Source organism: Hemicordylus capensis, chromosome 2 (genome assembly GCF_027244095.1).
Source record: "Hemicordylus capensis ecotype Gifberg chromosome 2, rHemCap1.1.pri, whole genome shotgun sequence".
NCBI lineage: Eukaryota > Metazoa > Chordata > Lepidosauria > Squamata > Cordylidae > Hemicordylus > Hemicordylus capensis.
Window position 1 is genome coordinate 401,520,969 of NC_069658.1, and position 19,161 is coordinate 401,540,129.

The 19,161-nt window shown below is 44.5% G+C and overlaps 1 protein-coding gene across 1 annotated transcript in view; it reads left to right on the plus strand.

The window, feature by feature from the left end:
• RNF213 (ring finger protein 213) overlaps positions 1-19,161 on the plus strand; it is a 225,636-nt gene that overhangs the window by 17,036 nt on the left and 189,439 nt on the right. Inside the window, exons 4-8 of the mRNA XM_053293465.1 lie at positions 568-726; positions 7,391-7,590; positions 8,331-8,620; positions 9,961-10,073; positions 10,751-10,969. Coding sequence (XP_053149440.1) covers positions 568-726; positions 7,391-7,590; positions 8,331-8,620; positions 9,961-10,073; positions 10,751-10,969 — 981 coding nt within the window. The remainder of the gene's footprint in view (positions 1-567; positions 727-7,390; positions 7,591-8,330; positions 8,621-9,960; positions 10,074-10,750; positions 10,970-19,161) is intronic.

Sequence of the window (19,161 nt, forward strand, 5' to 3'; positions counted from 1 at the left end):
AAAGGCAGGGTGCCATTACTGGAACAAAAGAAGTGTACCTAGGCATAAGGCTACCCTACCTGCACTCCCATTCTCAAACAAAAGGGGAATGCTTCCTTATGTGGATGGAAAATTGGGATCTTTACCTAATTCAGGTGAGAATTGACAGACTGAGCCAGTGGAGAATAGGTGGTTAATCAGAGGAGGCGAGGCAAATAGAGGTTATTGTCTTCTCTGGTCATCTTCTGGAGAAGAATTAGCATAGAATTGTGAAGTATTAAAGGTGAGGGTGGGGAAAGGATTTAGCAAGTGTTCTGCCATGTAACAGATGCATAACTTACACAGCAGAGCTACATGGGCATATGAACAGATCTATGCAGGTCTGGGCAACTGCTGTTTTGGAATGAGACTTGTGGGAATTTTCCAAAATGGAGTTCAATTGACCAAACTTAATGATGGCGCTACTCTTCATCACATATTTCCAGTTGAATCCTAAATGTCTGCTGCCTTTTCCATGCATTTATTAAAACTGTTGTTTGCAACTGCCCAAACAAATTATGCTGATCTTTTTATTCCTTACTGCTGCAGCCAAGTGAATGATGGAGAAGGTGTTACAGTATATTTCCATGCCATACTGTCCAAAGACTTCAAACTGGATCCTATGAAGGATAAAGTGTTCATTAGGGCACAAGGCATTTCTGGTTATTGTGACTGGGAGGACAATGTTTGTGAGTTGGCTTGCACAGCGTAAGTACAGTTTGGTTCATGCATACTCTTGATTCCAAGACCAGAACAGATTTTGCCCGTATTGGCAGCATGACTTTCTTAATCTTGTTTTTCATAAAAGGTTTTTAGGCAAAGCATTTTGTCTGTGCTATATCTCTCCCTCTGCTCCCACCCCCACCCGCATATCTGTCTGGACTAACATTCTGCTGTTCTGTCTAAACTGTGGAGTTCCTAAAATTATGGTAAACTAAAGATGCATATAGACAGACATAAATGTAGTGAGTAGTCTATAGTTGATGTGCTTTGCATCTATGTGTTTCAGACAATCGTAGCATTTTCTCACTCAGATTGAGTTCAGAGGAAATGTGTTCTGGTTTGCAACAGAAGCTTCATTTACACCATGATGATTGGTTGGCTCTTGTATCTGTCATCAAGCCACTTGCTTTGCTTCTAAGAGCAGATTTTTCAAGTGTAATTTTTTTAAAGTGCCAAGCAACTGTTTGAGCAGAAAAGCATGGCAGGAACTTAAATTCTCCTCTGAACCTAATAACCTATTGAAACCTTAAGGCCTAACTACAAATTACAAGCAAATCAAATGCATATTATAAACATGGCCTGTTTTTCCTCTGCAAAGCTGTGTGTATCATTCAGAATAGAGAAGAGGCAGAGGGGTGTGTGTCTGTGTGTCTGTGTTAGCCAGATCCCTTCCTACCTGCTCTTTCCTTGCTCCAAATCACCACTGCTTCTTCCCCCAGTGCTGGGCTCAAACAGCAGGATCCCACCGCACCAGAGCAACTAAAACACATATCTCGGGATAGAGCCATGTAAATGGGAACAGGATTGCCTCTTAAAGGGTGGGGTCATGGGGGCTTGTGGTTGACAATGTCAGATTCATCCTAATGACTCTCAGTTCCTTTCTGTCTCACTTATATAAGTGGCTCTGCATCTGGTTCACATGCAGATGTTCCCAGTTTCAATCCCTGGCATCTCCAGGTAGGGCAGGGAAAGACTCCTGCCTGGAACCTTGGAAAAGCCACTGCCAGTCAGTGTAGAAAATATTGAGCTTGATAGACCAATGGCTTGATTTGGCAACTTCCTATGTTCCTATTACAAAATAAAACCCTGTACTTGGTCACAGTGGTGTGGTGTGGACAAATCTGCCCAGTCAAGTAAAGACTTATTCGGACTGTGAAGACTAGGAGTTCAAAAAAGTTACTTATATCACAAAACTGAGAAAATTCAGTGTAAGGAAGTGCAAAGTTATGAACATGGAGAAATCTCAACTTTACCTATATACTGATGGCGTCTAAACTGGCTATAACCAGCCAGGAAGGAAGTTGTTAAAACATCAGCACAGAACACAGCAAAAGTGAAAGAATTATTGGGAATTATTAGGTTGTCACATATACCACATTTGGAATATTGTGGAACATTCTGATAATGTGATCTAAGAAAAAGAACTGCTAAAGTAACCCCTGCTAACTTGACAAAGCGGCACCTTTGAACTTGGTGATTCTCTTTATTTAGCAGAGGGAGAGTAACTGGTTCTCTCCACCCCCAGCAAAGTACCTCAGTGACTGTTGCTGGTGTCTATCTTGTGTTTCTTTTTAGATTGTGAGCCCTTTGAGGACAGGGATCCATCTTATTTATTTATTATTTCTCTTTGTAAACCAACCTGAGCCATTTTTGGAAGGGCAGTATAGAAATCAAATTATTATTATTATTAATTATTATTATTATTAATAATACCCCCAGTGAGGCACTACCTTGGCGTGATTGTGGGGCTTGTGTGCTCTGAGGAAGGTGAGAGCTATGCCAGAGGTCCAACCATACTGGACAGGTCTCACCAGAGGAGCCAGACAAAGAGTGCCTCTCCCATCAACAATATGGTGAGACGTAACTTTAATAAATCTATACCGGATCAGTCGTCGACCGGGTCAAGAAGGACCGTGCCAGGTACTGGAGTCCCTGGACATCTGGTGGCAAGTGGGCAACAGGACTCAGGATCTTCAGTTGAGCAACCAGGGCTGGAGACTGCAAGGTTACTGGAAGAAACGTTGCTTAACCGGAAAAAATATACAAAAACCGCCAACAAGTAAATAATGATCTGCTATTACAAGTCTAGTCCAACTAGAAGAGGTTATTTAAAAAGAATGTACCAAATTTGGAAAGAGAAGCATCCAGATACAGAAATAACAGAACAAAGGCTAGCAGACCAGAGAAGATTCATAACAAGAAATAAACTATTCACAGGAGTTGAGCTGGAAGAACTGCAAAGAACAACACAGGCTCAAGATATGGAAGAAGAATTACCACCAATTGAAGAAGTTGCTCAGGCGCAGGTGGAGGAGGTGTTGGAAATCGAGGATGCCAATGTTGCTGAACTGTTTCAAAATCAAAACCAAGCAACCTCCCCTTTGCCTTCACCTCAAAAACCCAAATGCCGTTTAACAGAAAAGCAACAAGAACTAAAGCAAAAAATAACTGAGCGCATGAACCAAACAATCACCAGGGTTCGACTTCCAATTCTAAAAACAGTTGCCAAAAAACAACTTGCTCAGGCATTAAAAGATGTCAATGCTGCACTTGCAGAAATAACAACCAAGAATTTGCAAGAAACAAACCAACTAATGTACAGTGCAGCAACAATAACAACACAAGAGCTCGGATATAAGACCAGTGGACCTGTAAAAAAAGACAGCAGTACATCACCTAAATGGAAGATTAGATTAGAAAATAAAATCTCCAGGCTTAGGTCAGATACTAGTAAATTGAAAGATATGAAAGACAAGAAGCTGAAGAACGAAAGAACCAAACAGTATCTGATCCAAAAATACCACCTAGATTCAAGAATTAGAGAAGTCCTAGAAATAATAAAGCAGCAAATAACAGCAGTGTCAAAGAAGATTAGCAGATACGAAGCCAGAATTACACAACACAGGCAGAATCTCCAATTCCAGTCGAATCAGAGATGTTTCTACCAAAGCATAGAAGGAGAAACTGCAAGAAACGTAAAAACACCAAATAAAGAAGAAACAGTGCAATTCTGGGGGAAATTATGGGAAAATCTAATAGATTATAATAAAAAAGCAGGCTGGGTGAAAGAGGTCGAAAAATGTAACCAACAAATGCAAGATCTAATAACAACACCAGAATTAATAAGTGAAAGAGCAAAGAAAATTAAATATTGGACTGTACCAGGCGACGATGAACTGCATGGCTTTTGGCTTAAACACCTAACAAGCCTTCATAAACAACTATCAAAACAGTTCAATCACATTTTGCAAGGCGGTGATATTGAACAATAGCTAACAACTGGGAAAACTCATCTCATCATGAAAGACCCAGCAAAAGGTGCAGTTCCAAGTAATTATAGACCGATAACCTGTCTGCCAACCATGTTCAAATTATTAACTGGAATAATAGCAGATGAAGTGATGCAAAACTTATTAACTAACAAACAGCTTCCAGTTGAACAGAAAGGAAATTGCCCAAACACCAGAGGCACAAAAGACCAGCTGCTGATTGACAAAATGATTTTAGAAAATTGCAAGAGAAGAAAAACAAATCTAAGTGTTGCATGGATTGACTACAAGAAAGCCTTCCACTCATTGCCTCACACATGGATACTAAAATGTTTAGAAACAACTGGTGTCAGCAAAAACATTCAGATATTTATCAAAAAAAGCAATGAGCATGTAGAGTACACTGTTAACAATCAATGGCGAGACACTTGGACAGGTTAGCATTAGAAGAGGCATTTTCCAAGGGGACTCACTATCCCCTCTGTTGTTTGTAATCACCATGACCCCACTTTCACAAATACTAAACAAAACAGGCCTCGGATACCAAACATCTAAAACATCATGTAAAATAAACCATCTGCTGTACATGGATGATCTGAAGTTGTATGGAAAGTCCCAGTCAGAAATCGAATCACTGCTAAACACTATCTGTATATTTAGTAGTGATATAGCAATGGAGTTTGGACTAGACAAGTGTGCTACATTAATAATGAAAAGAGGAAAAATAACAAAAACAGAAGGAATCGAACTACCCAATGGAAGCAAGATCAAGAACCTGGAAGAGAAAGAACGTTACAAATACTTGGGCATTCTCCAGGCTGATAACATCGCACACACTGAAGTTAAAAGAAAAATTGGAAGTGAATACATCAGGAGAGTTAGAAAAATCCTCAAGTCCAAACTCAATGGCGGGAACACCATACAAGCCATAAACACCTGGGCTATACCTGTTATCAGATACACTGCAGGAATAATAGACTGGACCCAGGCAGAGCTAGAGACGCTAGATCGTAAGACCAGGAAAATCATGACCATCAATCATGCTCTGCACCCTCGCAGTGATGTCGATAGGCTATACCTCCCTCGCAGCTCTGGTGGAAGAGGAATGCTGCAAGTCCATCAAACAGTAGAGGAGGAGAAAAGAGGTCTTGAAGAATATATCAAGGACAGTGAAGAAGATGCACTTAAAATGGTCAATAATGCAAAACTATTCAACACCAATGAAAAAAAGCAGGCCTACAAGAAAGAACAAGTCAAGAACCGAGCAGAAAAATGGAGAAATAAGCCCCTGCATGGTCAATATTTGCACAATATAAGTGGAAAATCAGACATCACCAAGACCTGGCAATGGCTTAAGAATGGCAACTTGAAGAAAGAAACAGAGGGTTTAATACTGGCTGCACAAGAACAGGCACTAAGAACAAATGCAATAAGAGCAAAAGTCAAAAAATCAACAACAAACAGCAAGTGCCGCCTTTGTAAAGAAGCAGATGAAACCGTGGACCACCTAATCAGCTGTTGTAAAAAGATCGCACAGACTGACTACAAACAAAGGCATGACAAGGTAGCAAGGATGATACACTGGAACATCTGCAAAAAATACAAGCTACCTGTATCCAAAGATTGGTGGGACCATAAAATGGAAAAAGTGGTATAAAATGAAGATGTAAAAATATTATGGGACTTCCGACAACAAACAGACAAACATCTGCCACACAATACACCAGATATAACTGTAGTCGAGAAGAAAAACAAGTTAAAATAACCAACATAGCAATACCAGGGGATAGCAGAATAGAAGAAAAAGAAATAGAAAAAATCACCAAATACAAAGATCTACAAATCGAAATTGAAAGGCTGTGGCAGAAGAAGACCAAAATAATCCCAGTGGTAATTCGTGCCCTAGGTGCAATTCTAAAAGACCTTGAAGAGCACCTCAACACCATAGGGGTCACAGAAATCACCATCAGCCAATTACAAAAAGCAGCTTTACTGGGAACAGCCTATATTCTGCGACGATATCTATAACAATTGACAATAAAATCCAGCCATCCCAGGTCCTTGGGAAGGACTCGATGTCTGGATAAAACAAACCAGTCAATAACACCTGTCTGACTGTGTAAACAAGAAATAAAAGAGGCTTTGTAGCGTTAAAAAAAAGGCTTATTGTACCCAGATCAATTGACATGAAGTACATGTCATATAGAACATGAAAAAAGGAAACTTTTCTTTCACAATGTGTAAAGTTGGTCATTGACCTTGTCTGCTTTGAAAAGGAACTAGACAAATTCCTGGAGGACAGATCTTTCTGTGATTGATATAAGACTTGCTGAGATAACATGTGTGAAGCACTTCCTTAGGGCTGTGTGTACTTTGTACTAAAACCCCCACAACCCTCTGTGTTCCAATAACCCACATTCTGTTACAAGAAATCTGAAGGTTATCAGATGCCACTGGTCTTTGTTTATTCTGTAACGTTTGCTTCTCTGTCTCATTTGGCTTCTGCTAATCATGGGGAGGGGCAAGACGCTGTACAGGGCGCTGCAGTCTGTCCTTCTGGCTATTGGAAAGATTCATAGCCACCCCTCTGCGTTTTGAGATGTGACTAGGCATTGCCCATACAATGTCTCTTCTCACACTCAAGTTCACACACTGATGCAATGGATGGAGGAGAGTGGAATTCTGCTGCTGTCTCCATGTCCAACCTCTGGTGCTGGATGGAACGTAAGAATGGGCTCCCTACATGTATAACTGTATACATGTAAAGCTCATTCTTCTGTTCCTTCCAAGGTATGGAGGTCAGGATTGGGGCCAGCAAAGAAGGGGAATGGGAGCCAGTGGATATGATCCCATCCACCCCCCTTCATGTGCTCACTCGGTATGTGAAATAGTGCATGAGAAGGGGGCTTGTGTGAAGCATATGTGCAGCCATAAGCGCTAGGAACTTGCTTTATCAGATAGCTAAGAATCCCCAGAAGGTATACTTTGGCCAGTACCCCACCCACCCACCCCGCTTTTTTTTCATTTCTGTAGAATCATGGCATGTTCATAGCCCTGATGATACTCATTTGAGATTGGTAGCATATTCTGGCTTTTCAAAAGTACAGTGGCATGCCTAAAATGTAATTGCCCCTACAGTATTTGAAATATCTTTGATAAACAGTGAGTTCTGTGTATGTTCCTTTAAAAGTTCAAGGATGGCATGCATGCTTGCATATATGAATTCTCTAGTCCATTATGTTTGGGATTGTAGAATGCTAGATCTCTGCTTGCTTTGTTGGGGAGTGGAGGAAGTTTTGTTAGAACAAAGATATATATTTTTGACCATTGTCCCACTCTGTTGCTAAAATATACACAAGTGGTTTTTGTTTTTTAAAAAGGGATCTTAATAAGCATGGTCACCTTATTGAAGGCTATGTGACCATTTCTAAGGACAACGTGAATAAATGGATTCCATATAAATACTATGTTGCATGTGATGGCAAAGAGGGAAAGTATGAATTCATCTATAAACATTGTCCAGAAGGAGTCTATGTGAATCGCTGTTTGTTTATACAAACATCACACCTAAGTGGTGAAGGTAAGAAACTGCCCCCAGTTGTGACTTTTTGATCTTGACAGTTAGTTAAAAAAAATCAAGACTCTGTAAATGAAATGGAGTCCCAACGTGTCTATGTACAGGTCACATTTTCATTTCCCCAAAAATCTTGAGTCTGAATAATCTGAATTCGGCATAGATGAAGATATGAGTTGAGAGAAAGAGCTTGTACATTAAGAGGCCAGCCTTGGAAGGCCTCTTGTTTCTCCAGACCATTGCTGGGCCAATGCTACCATGATACAGAAGGTGAATAGGAATTAGCTGGAATGACTGCTGCAGAATTTTGCTCCCTGATTTGGCAACATGTGCACTCTTTGCATCCTCTGGGTGTGACTTGCTGCCATCCTGGGCTACAGAAGCCTTTATTTGCCAAGGACAGAATCTGCTAATGAATATAGATATAGCTCTCTAATAAAATAAAGATGGAAGGAGTTGATCAACGAGAAACCTCCTACACAGTTTAGGATAAACTCAGCATGTGTGTGGTGTGTGTATTTGCATGCATGGTTGAATTGTACAAAAAGCTTTGAGTCCTGAAACTATATTCGGTAGTCAAAAGTCATGGTTTGAAGATAATAAGAGGAGCACTAATTTTTAGTAGTTGGCTATCAAAAAATGGTTGTATAGATAGCATAATGCTATCCTATGAGCCATAGAGAGTGATAGGGCTATTTGTTGTGTCACACACAGTCTGAATAGGATTTGTTTCTTCTTAATTACAGATTGGCATCAGTATGATGACACAGTGTTCACCAACCCCCCTGAGACCTTCTGGCATACGTTGAAGAATGTTTTGGGGTGGGAAAATTTAGAGGAAAAGGTTGTGGAAGGGAAGAAAATAGCAGCAAAAGTAATGCTGGATAGCCTCTTCAGTGTTCTTAAACACTGGACTCCTGCAAATATTAAGAATTTTCTCCAGCAGTGGCAGCAATTATACTTGGTGACTAGCAAACCAATGGTACATGAGATGAACCCAAAGGAATGGACAAGTTTAAAATTTGGGAAAAAACAGGTATTGTAATTCTGTGATACCAAAATTGGAATAAAGCTTTGTAAATAAACAGCAGTTTTAGTTTTGTTTAACTGGACTATTTTAAGCCACCTGTCTATTTTGTTTAATTGAATTTGGTTGGTTTCATTAAACTGGAACAGATGGTTGAGGGGTTTGGCCATAATCTCACTTCCCTTACAAATCTGACAAATAATATAGAAAACCTGGGGCTGTGTGACTGCTTCTATCACCATTGTTCCCCTTTTGAGTGAACTCCATAGGCAACAGTCCTTCTTTTCTCTGCACAGAGTGGCTTCTCATTAAGGTCTAGTACAAGCCTCCCCTGCCATGCTAGTTCCATGCCAACTACATTGTTGTTGATCCAAGGATGCAGAATCCATCTGCATCCACTTAGATAGATAGATAGAGATCCTAACTCCTCACTTTCCTATCTAGAATGGAGTTCCTTAATAAATGCCTTTTATATTGATTTGAAACTATGAATTGGCTCCAAGTTACTTTACTCTCAGCACACACGCATGCCTAACTAATCTACCGCTGTGTTGTGCCTCTGTGCAGTCTGCTATATTGAGAAAGGGATTGTCTCACCACAGAGAATTTCCAACACTAGTGACTTGGGAGGCCATTCAGATTAGACTATGCCCTTGGAGTGAGGAAGGAGGAAGCCTTGGAGTGAGGAAGGAGGAAAAACCATCCAGTCCAGCTGGGATTTAATGAATAGTCAAGCTCCCCACCTCCAACCTTGATTTACACTTGTGCACAACTCCTGAAATTGGGTACTAGTGCATGCCCAGACAACTAGGAAAATAAAACTTACCATTTTAAGTACTTCTATATGCTTTAACAAATCTGTTGGAAAAGTAGAAATTTACATATTTGTATTGATCAAAAGAATAAATTCCAGCTAAATCTATCACAGGGAGCAAGAGGTTGCTGGTTTGAATTCCTGCTGGTGTGTTTCCCAGACTATGAGAAACATCTATATCGGGCAGCAGCAATACAGGAAGATAACATTGCCATCTCATACTGCGCAGGAGATGTCAATGGTAAATCCCTCTGTATTCTACCAAAAGAAAACCACATGGCTCTGTGGTCTCCAGGAGTCGATACCAACTCAATGACACAACTTTAAATCTATCATCTTAGTGAAATAATTATAGCATTCTCTTTACAAAAGTATCTGTACGGGTATATATGTCCATAAACATCTGTTATCAACACAAACAGTCAAATTTTAAAAAAAAACCTCTTAAATGTGCACTTAGAGTGTGTGTGTGCTTAGAAGAGTGGCTTCTAGATGACGCATGAATATCTTAATAAGACTCTCTCTTTTATTTTAGATGGATGAATTGATGCTGAATTACTTAAAAGAACGACTTAAACAGAGCAGTACACCGACACAGAATAAACTGGGCTTGGCACTGATCATTCTTCTGTTATATGGAGATACTGGGTATATGCCAGAAACAAAAGATGAGTGTGTCAGATTTTGTCACCACCTTTGTTTGGAGGAGTCTGGATTGACTGTAGTTGCTTCTCTCAGAGAAGTGCTTTCAGAGTCTTCATGGTATGTAAGGGATTGGCACTGAATATATGTGTAAAATGACTAGAGGTGCAACTTCTTTCCATACAGAAATTTGACCAGCAGCTTTGAGATGGGTAAAAATTCATTGGGTTCAGGTTTCTTTATGATAGTATCTCTGTCTTAGAGGAGCACCTGTTGAATTTCTCCTTGTCAGAGGCTAATGGTAATGAGCCTCTGGACACCTAAAATATAACAACTTTTAAAGAGGCAACAGGGAAATATATGAAGAATGTGGCTCCTGTGGGTAGATTTTAAAATAGAATTTACAGTGGTCTTTACATTCCCAAGTGTCAACCAGAAAGCAGAACAGCAGAAAAATAGATTAGAGCAAGATAATTTTAACAGGAATATCTTTTTGATTGTATACTATTGGAGGACTGTGCATTTCCACATGATGAACAGGGAAGTGGCATGTGGTTTGTGTGTAGTTTTGGAAGCAAGTACAATGCAACCTGTCTAATAATCCATTGCTAACTCTTAGTTGTATGCACAAGTGTGTTTATAACATACTAGCTTTTTCTGATAAATGATACTTTCTTTTTCAGCATGGGGCAATATCTGACCTGGTTTTGCCATAACTGTATTACAATACAAGCACACGAATGGGTGTGGACAATCCCAGTTCTTCATCTGTTTACTGCTTCTGCTGATTTTGATTGTGCTCAAGTGAATACTTACCTGGAATCTGAAGAGAAGTGGGCAAGGCTAGAAGGCCTTGCATTTGTTGAGTACAGGAATAAACAGGAACGGAAAAATAACAAGAAGTGAGTTCTAATGCAGTAGCCTTGCTGCTGCTACTTTCATAAAGTTTTATGAGGAATGGGTTCAACGGCTTGATTTCTTGATATATGGCCATATCTCCTCAGAATTCTGAACTGGAGATCTTAACATAAAAGTGATGATCCCGTTCTCGGTTGCTGCAAGCCAGGGACATCTCTATGGGTAAACCCTTTCAGGAGCTCCAAGGCAGGACAGAATCTGATTGGATAAAAAAAAAGACACGCCTATCCGAGCCTAAGGGGGTTAACCCCGCCCCAGTTCTTTCTGTGCTCGGCAGCTCCAGGAAGCGTTTTTCCACTCTCCTGCATCCTTCAGCGTTTTTCACTTCTCTTGCTCCCTTTTCTCCCTTTTCTTTCACCAATCCTTCCTCCTTCAGATGTCTTCTAAAAAACAAACACCCCCCTCCCCGTTTTTTTATCTCTCAATCTCCTCTTCCTCGCTCCCCCCTCCTTCCTATCCTCCTACGTTGCATGGGCCAGGAGAATTGTTTTAGTTCCACAGGGACCAGCTCAGAGAGACTTTGGACCGGGGTGATCACAGCCTTTCCACGGCCTGCCTCCCACTTGGCAAGCCCCCAAACCAGCAGCAATGACCGCCAAACAGTCGCCTGTTTGTCCTGCTGCTGTGCTGCTGGCAGCGCTCTTGGCCGCTTCCCAGCTGCCCGAAGTCCCTGCCTCTGCAGCATCGGTGATGGCCACTTTACAGCCTCCCTCGCTGCACGCCATGGGGTGTCTCCCACCCCGGGCCAAGAGACATGATCTTCCATGGCCCACCCCCTCAAGGCCCCAAAGGCAGCAGACGGAAGGAGAAGTCACCTTCTGCAGGCGCCCTCTGGCTCATCTACCTCCGACCTCCCAGAGATTTGCCTGATCAGCCTTCAGGCCCAACACAGTGAGTCATTAAAAATGGCAGTTTCCTCCCCAATGCCATCAGAAAGGTCACCCACCTCAACCAGAGCCACAAGTACCACACGTGTGGGGGCTGGAGACAAGGGTCAGTCTTCCTCCTCATCTTCCTCCCATGGGCAGTTGGGGTCTGGCTCCAAAACCTGCACTACTTCCCTGGGCGTAGTTAATAAAGTGGCTGCTGCTCACCAGAGCCTTGCCATCTCTCTGCTCAAAGTGATTCCACCTCAATGGCGGGCATGGTTTAGAAATGTGATAGTGGATACCATCCAGCAGGTTAGACCTCCCAAAAAGCAAAAAAGGCTAAGAGGAACACAAAGCATAGATCTCCCAACCCTCGTTCCTCCTCCTCTAGCGCCTCCCTAAGCCCTCCTCCCAAGAAAGCGAAGGCTAAACAGAAGCTTATTGAGCTAACCTCCTCAGTTCCTACTGAACGAGAGTTGCACTCCTCAGAAGCCTCTGACCATGACCGGGAACACCCGCTTGATCCACATAACCCTGACCCAGATTCATATGCCATCCCCGATAGAGAAGGGAGCAAATGGTCTGATGGGGATGAGGAAGAACCCTTGCCAGTGTCCCAACGCTTATTTGTAGCAGAGGACATCTCCCCTCTCATGAGCAAAATCATTAAGACAATTTGCCTAAAAACTAAACCTACACAGGAATCAGAGCCTGCAGCTAATGGGGATTTGGTGTTTCCCAGGGCTAAAGCAAGAGACATGTTGTTACCAATGCCTGATTTGTTTTCAGATGTGGTTAAGGATGAATGGCTCCTCCCGGCTTCAAACTGCAGGCCCATGACAATAGCCAACAGGTTTTACTCCTTCCAGCAGGGGACATCAGACATGTCCAAGACCCCCAGTGCTGATGCCCCGATAGTACAACTCATATACAGCTCCCTGGTCCCAAAGGACAGTGAGGCTTCTTTCAAGGACCTAGGTGACAGAAAAGTGGAACTGGCCTTCGAATGCGTCCATGACAATTCAGCATTAGTCACCCACGCAACTTCGGTGGCATCGATGGGGGCCAGGGCCTCTCTAGCCTGGGTGCATGACCTCCTCAGTAACCCTCCATCTGACCCAGTCAAAATGCGCCAGCAGTTGTTGAAGATCCAGAAGGCCTTTATGGCTGATGCCCCCCTGGATACTATTTGATTTTTCCACACGGGTCTCCGCTGCATCGGTCGTAGGCAGATGCCACTTGTGGCTAAAAAATTGGCAAGTGGACGCCAACTCAAAGATCAACTTCACCACCGTTCCATATGATTCCACCAAGCTCTTTGAGGAATCTGCCTTGAAAGATGTCTTGGTAAAATCCAAAGATAAGCACAGAACTATGCCTTCGTTCTCCTCGAAGAAGCCGGACAGGGCTCCTTTTCAGAGACCATTTCAAATTCACCAATCAAACCAATCCTTTTGAGGCTTTTGTCCATTCAGAGGCAAGGACAACAGGGCCCAGAGGGGCTTCTGGAATCAGCAACACCACTCCATCAGAGGCTCCAACACCTTCAAGCCCTCCTCAGCTCATTCAAAATCCAAGCAGCAGCAATGACGCGAGGCCTGCCTGGCATGGGGGGCATTTGTCGGCCTTTCTCCATGCGTGGGAGTCCTCAACATCAGACAATTGGGTACTGAATGTCATCGGTTATGGTTACAAAATAGAATTTCACACTCCTCCCTCCTACAGGTTCCTTCCAACTCCAAGGTCTCAATCCTTCGCCAAGCACTCACAAATGCTCCAAGCCATCCAGCACCTGTTGGACATCCGGGCAATTGAGCCAGTACCCTCTCCGGAGGAGGGAAGAGTAATTTATTCTATTTTGTTCACAGTGCCAAAGAAAGATGGTACCAGAAGGGCCGTGCTGGGTTTGAAATGTTTAAACAGCTCAGGACGCCGAGACCACTTCTGCATGGAAAAATTAAGGTCGGAGGCCTCTCAGAGGCACTGCACCATCACAATCTTTTTGCATCCATCAAACTAAAGGAGGCATATCTCCACGTCCCAATTCACCCGGACAGTCAGAAGTACCTTCGTTTCAAGTAATCAGGCCAACATTTCCAATACGTGGCATTACCGTTTGGCCTCTCCTCCGCCTCCTGCATCTTCACAAAGGTACTAGCTCCACTAGTGGAGCACCTCCGCCTGTAGGGGGTGCGAGTCTTTGCATACTTGGACGACCTGCTCCTTCAGTCTCGCTGCTTGTCGGAAGCTCAACTGGACCCCCAGAACACGATGTTGATTCTGGATCTCCATGGGTTCCTCGTAAACCACAAAAAAAGTCAATTGACACCATCATACCAACTGCGCCACCTAGGAGTAATAATAGACCCAGCGGCGGCCACCCTCACTCTGCCACCGCCTCCACACTCTACAGTCAGAATTCAGACTAGTCCTATCCTCACCAATGTCTTCTCTCAGTACCCTAGCAAGACTTCTGAGCCTGATTGTGGCCACTTTGGTCTCTGTACAATGGGTGCGCTTCCACCTACGTGACCTTCAATGGTTCTTTCTTCCTTGCCAAAAGGCCATTGCCAAGAAGAACAAACTTATGCTCAGTCTTCCAGTACATACCTGTGCCTCTCTCCACTGGTGGCTACCTCCCTACAACCTTCTGCGGGGCAAACCCTTCCTAGATCTTCCCAGGATCATTCTATCGACCGACGCAAGCGACAGGGGTTGGGGGGCTTATTGCCTCAACCTCTCCACCCAGGGTCTCTGGTCCTCCCAAGAAAGAGCACACAGCATCAATTGGCAAGAGCTTTGAGCCATTCAGTTAGCCCTAGTCATCTCTCCGCTCGTCCCACATGTTGGTCAAGACCGACAACACGACAGCCAAGGTGTATCTCAACAAGGGGAGGGGGACTCGATACTGTTCTCTACATCAAGAAGCCGTACTTCTCCTCTTGTGGGCGGAAGAACACCTGGTGTCCATAATCGCCCACCAAGGCATCAAGCGAGTACTGAATGTAGTGATGGACTGGCTCAGCCGCACTGATATTTCCCCAGGGGAGTGGAGCCTGCACCTCAAGGTCTTCAACCAGGTCATGAGACACATGCGAGTGCCGGTGATGGACCTATTCGCAGCTCCATCCAACACAAAGCTACCCAGTTTCATATCGAGGTTCCCTTGTCAAGGCGCAACGGCGGTCAACGCCATGTCAGTCCAGGGGCTGGAGGGCCTGCTATATGCCTCCCCGACTCCTCTCCTGGCAAGAGTCCTGTGCAGAATCCATCTCCTTCAGGCTGAAGTCCTCCTCATAACTCCATTCTGGCCCCGGCGACCCTGGTTTCCGGAACTGTTTCACCTATGAGTCTCTCCTCCATGGGAACTTCCCCCAGACCATGATCTACTCTCCCAGAGTCCCATTCACCATCCCAACCCGGCCTGGTTGCTACTTGCTGCCTGGAGACTGAGTGGCAGCTCCTCAGTCAGCAAAGTTTCTCTGGGGACGTATTAAACATGATGTTGGCATCACTCTGGGTGTCAACTGAAAGAGTCTACCAGTACACTTGGAGGACATTTCTGCGTTGGATGGCTTGCGACTCCATCCCACGGGGTACCGCCACTCTACAACATCTTCTACGTTTCCTGAAGGAAGGGCTAGAGAAGGGCCTCAGACCTAATACCCTGAAAAGACAGGCAGCATCATTAGTCTCGTTAATCTCCGGCAGGTCCTCACAGATCTCTGTCTCATCCGCATCTCCATCACTTCCTGAGAAGGGCCTCTCTTCTCTCTCCTCCAACATTCCATAGGTTCCCCACCTGGGGCCTGCATGTGGTCCTCCATGCTTCTCAGTCACAGCCATTTGAACCCATATGGACCATTCCCATCAGGGTAATTTCATTCAAACTGGCCTTCCTTGTGGCAATCACATCCGCCAGGAGGGTATCTGAACGGAGAGCCTTGTCCATAAATAAGTCACTCTGCATTTTCCTCGAGGACGCCGTGTGACTGATCCCCAACCCCTTCATAAGACCAAAGGTATCGTCCTCCTTTCATCTCTCGCAGGACATTTTCTTACCTTCCTTCTGCCCTCAACTGGCCCATCCTTCCAAAAAGCAGTGGCACAGGTTATATGTACAATGATGCCTTAAGGTCTACATCAAACGTTCAGCCTCCGTCAGGGTCTCGGACACTATGTTTATATCATTTCACCCTCAGTCCATGGGCTCAGCTGTATCCTCCACTACCATAGCAAGATGGATAAAGGCATGCATTGCGCTGGCATACAAAGCTCAGCATCTCAGATCACCCATCTCCATTCTGGCTCACTCGACGAGAGCGGCAGCAACTTTAGCGGCCTTCTCCACAAACGCATCGGTTGACGAGATCTGCAGAGCCACAACTTGGGCATCACCATCTACGTTCACCAGACACTACAGAATTGACGAATATGCCTCAGCCCAGGTCTCGATTTGGGAGGCCGGTACTTCTTCCTCGTCAGTAGGTCAGAGTGCTCCCGCCCAAGTTGGCCAGCTGTGGTATGCCCCATAGAGATGTCCCTGGCTTGCAGCAACTGAGAACAGAGCATTGGTTTCACTTACTGTGAAGGCTTCTTCTGGTTACTGAAGCCAGGGACATCTCGGCCCACCCAGCTAAATTGGCGCTCTGGCCTACTACCTGCGAGGGTTGGGGACTATTAAATGGGGACTAGTATACTGCTTAACTCTTCTCCTCTTTCCTGTCTGTTTTTTTACTTACTACATTTTCTTCCTATGGTGCAAACTATCCTTATGCTTTCTCGGCCTGAAAGAACTGGGGCGGGGTTATCCCCCTCAGGCTGAGGTAGGCGTGTCTTTCTTTTAACCCAATCAAATTCTGTCCTGCTTTGGAGTTCCTGAAAGGGATAACCCATAGAGATGTCCGCGGCTTCAGTAACCAGAAGAAGCCTTCATGGTAAGTGAAACCAATGCTCCGTTTCCATAGAGGGAATACCAAAAAACCTGCTTCTGTCAGGCACACCCTACAAATCAGTGGAGGCAGAAGTCAGGGACCAGTAGCGTAGCCACCATTGGACAAGGTGGGGGGTAGGGGGGAGACCACTGTTCCTGGGCTACCAGGTTTGGGAGGGGAGGGGCTGCCCTTGCATACCTGCACACAGGGCACTCATCCTTCTCTCACACCCAGCCGGCAAATGAAGTACTCACTGGCTGGGAGCATAAGATGTGGCCCCTCTCCTGCTCCTTCCCAGCCAGTGAAGTACTGGCTGGGTGCTTTTTCTCTCTTGCTCAGAGTGAGAGAGGGAAGAGAAAATGAGTGCACTGGCTGAATGGTGAATGGTGCACTGGCTGAGAAGGAATGGGAGAAAGGCTGCATGGCTCCTTCTGGGTGTTGGCCATGCCCCCTGCATCTTTCATGAATGCAGGGGGAGTGGCCAGCACACATAGGGGCAGCCTGTCCCTGGGCAGCCGGCAAGCTCCCTACGCCCCTGTCAGGGACCCACTGCTAAAGGCAGTAGCCAGGACCTTTGCCTGGCTTTTAGCAGGATACAGTATATCCTCAGCTGTCTTAATGGAGAGAGTTGTTTGCAGAGAGTCAAGTTGGGCATGCACGTGCCTGGTCTGGCAAGAATGCAGATTAAATTCCATCATTCAGCCCTGTTTATGAAGTCTGTAAGTCCTTGCCTAAAGTCTTGGGGCTTCAAGGGGAGGCACATGCTCCAGTCATCCCCCTAACTTGCTGTGCTTTTTCAAGGACAGGGATGCTGCAAGCCTAAGCCTTGGTTGAGGCTTCTCCTGGTCTGTGTTAAACGTTTATCTCTCCTGCTTGGCCAGGTGCTGCCTTTGCAGAGACATAGAGCAAAGTGGATTCTCTTTTCCTGCTGCTTTCTTTTCTGCTAACTCTATATCGTGTGTGTGTGTGTGTGTGTGTGTGTGTGTGTGTGTGTGTGTGTATAAAGAGAGAGAGAATTCCAGCAGCAGGTCTTTGCCTGTGTTTGAACAATGCTGTGCGTGGAATTTGCTGCTATTAGACTGGCTAACTGTACTCCTGCCAGTCAGGTAAGGAGCACAGAGGTGGCAGAAGTAGGGTGCCGTCACTGGCACTACATTCCCTTCCTCTTCATACTACGTATTTGATCTGCTCTGACCTTTTTATGTTTATCCTTTAGAGAACTTCAACCTTTTAACATAGAATCCAATATCTTTTTTTAAAAGAAAGAAACATGTATTAGTCTTCTAAATAGAAAACCTTAAAACTGGTTTACGTAACCTAGTTTTTCCCTGGCCCAGTCCCCTGTATAGAAAACAGTCTAAGGCAGGCATTCTCAAAATGGGGGTCAAGATCTCCTAGGAAGTTGCCAGCAATTTGACAGGGGGTCCCAAAGACAGAGTGGGGGGGGGCTTTACTTGATTTCTCCAAGCTGTTTGAGGTAGCAGCAGCAGTAGGGAGATGGAAAGGGAGATGGAAAGGGACAGCCTCCCAGCTCCTCTCCTGCTTGCAAAGCTGAAGGCTAGCACAGCCAGGCTGCTTGTCCTGCCAATGGACTAGGAGATGAGCTCTTGTGAGAGCTAGTCTCCTGACAAGATGTTGTAAAATACAAAATGTCAAAAAAACAAAACAACCCCACATTAAATTTAAAAAAAAAAAAACCTGAAGGAAAAAAAGAACGAGTGTTCCGCCTGTCTGCTGAAGTAGCAGTGTGGGGGGTGCCTACTTTTGATAGATTGTAAAGCAACTTCTTGTCAGGAAATGTGCCAAGAGCTTGTCTCCTAGGAGAGAATTCTTTCCAGGTCCAACGAAAGTAGCAGACAGGGAGCTGGGAGGCTGTTGGGTCCTGTTTTCTCACTGTTCCCTGTCTACTGCTGCGCTGGCCAGTGCTTCTTTGGTCAATAGGAAGAAAAATAATTCCCTCTTGCTTCCTGAGAAGGAACTCTCTTTCTACCCCCCTGTGACAAAAGAAGCACTGCTGCTGAGTCTTTGTGTGCAGAGATGCACCTAGGTGTGATTTTGGAGCCTGGACCTAAAGGCCTTTGGAGCCCCCGCTGCAAGTTAAGCATCATTTTTTAACATGTAGGTTCTTGAGGGCACAAACCACACCACCCAGGACAGATTAAAGATGATTTGGGCCCACCCCCATGGGGTATGAAGACCCTGGACTTTGACCCCAAAATCTAGGAGAGTGAGTGTGAGTGTCGGGGAAAAGCGAATCCATCCTGAACAAGATCTGGATGTGCAGCCATCAGTTTGTGAGAAAAACCAAAAAAAGCGTTCTGTTCTTTGCAGGCGTTTGCATGACTTCAGCCACTGTTCATAAGCTGCAACCCA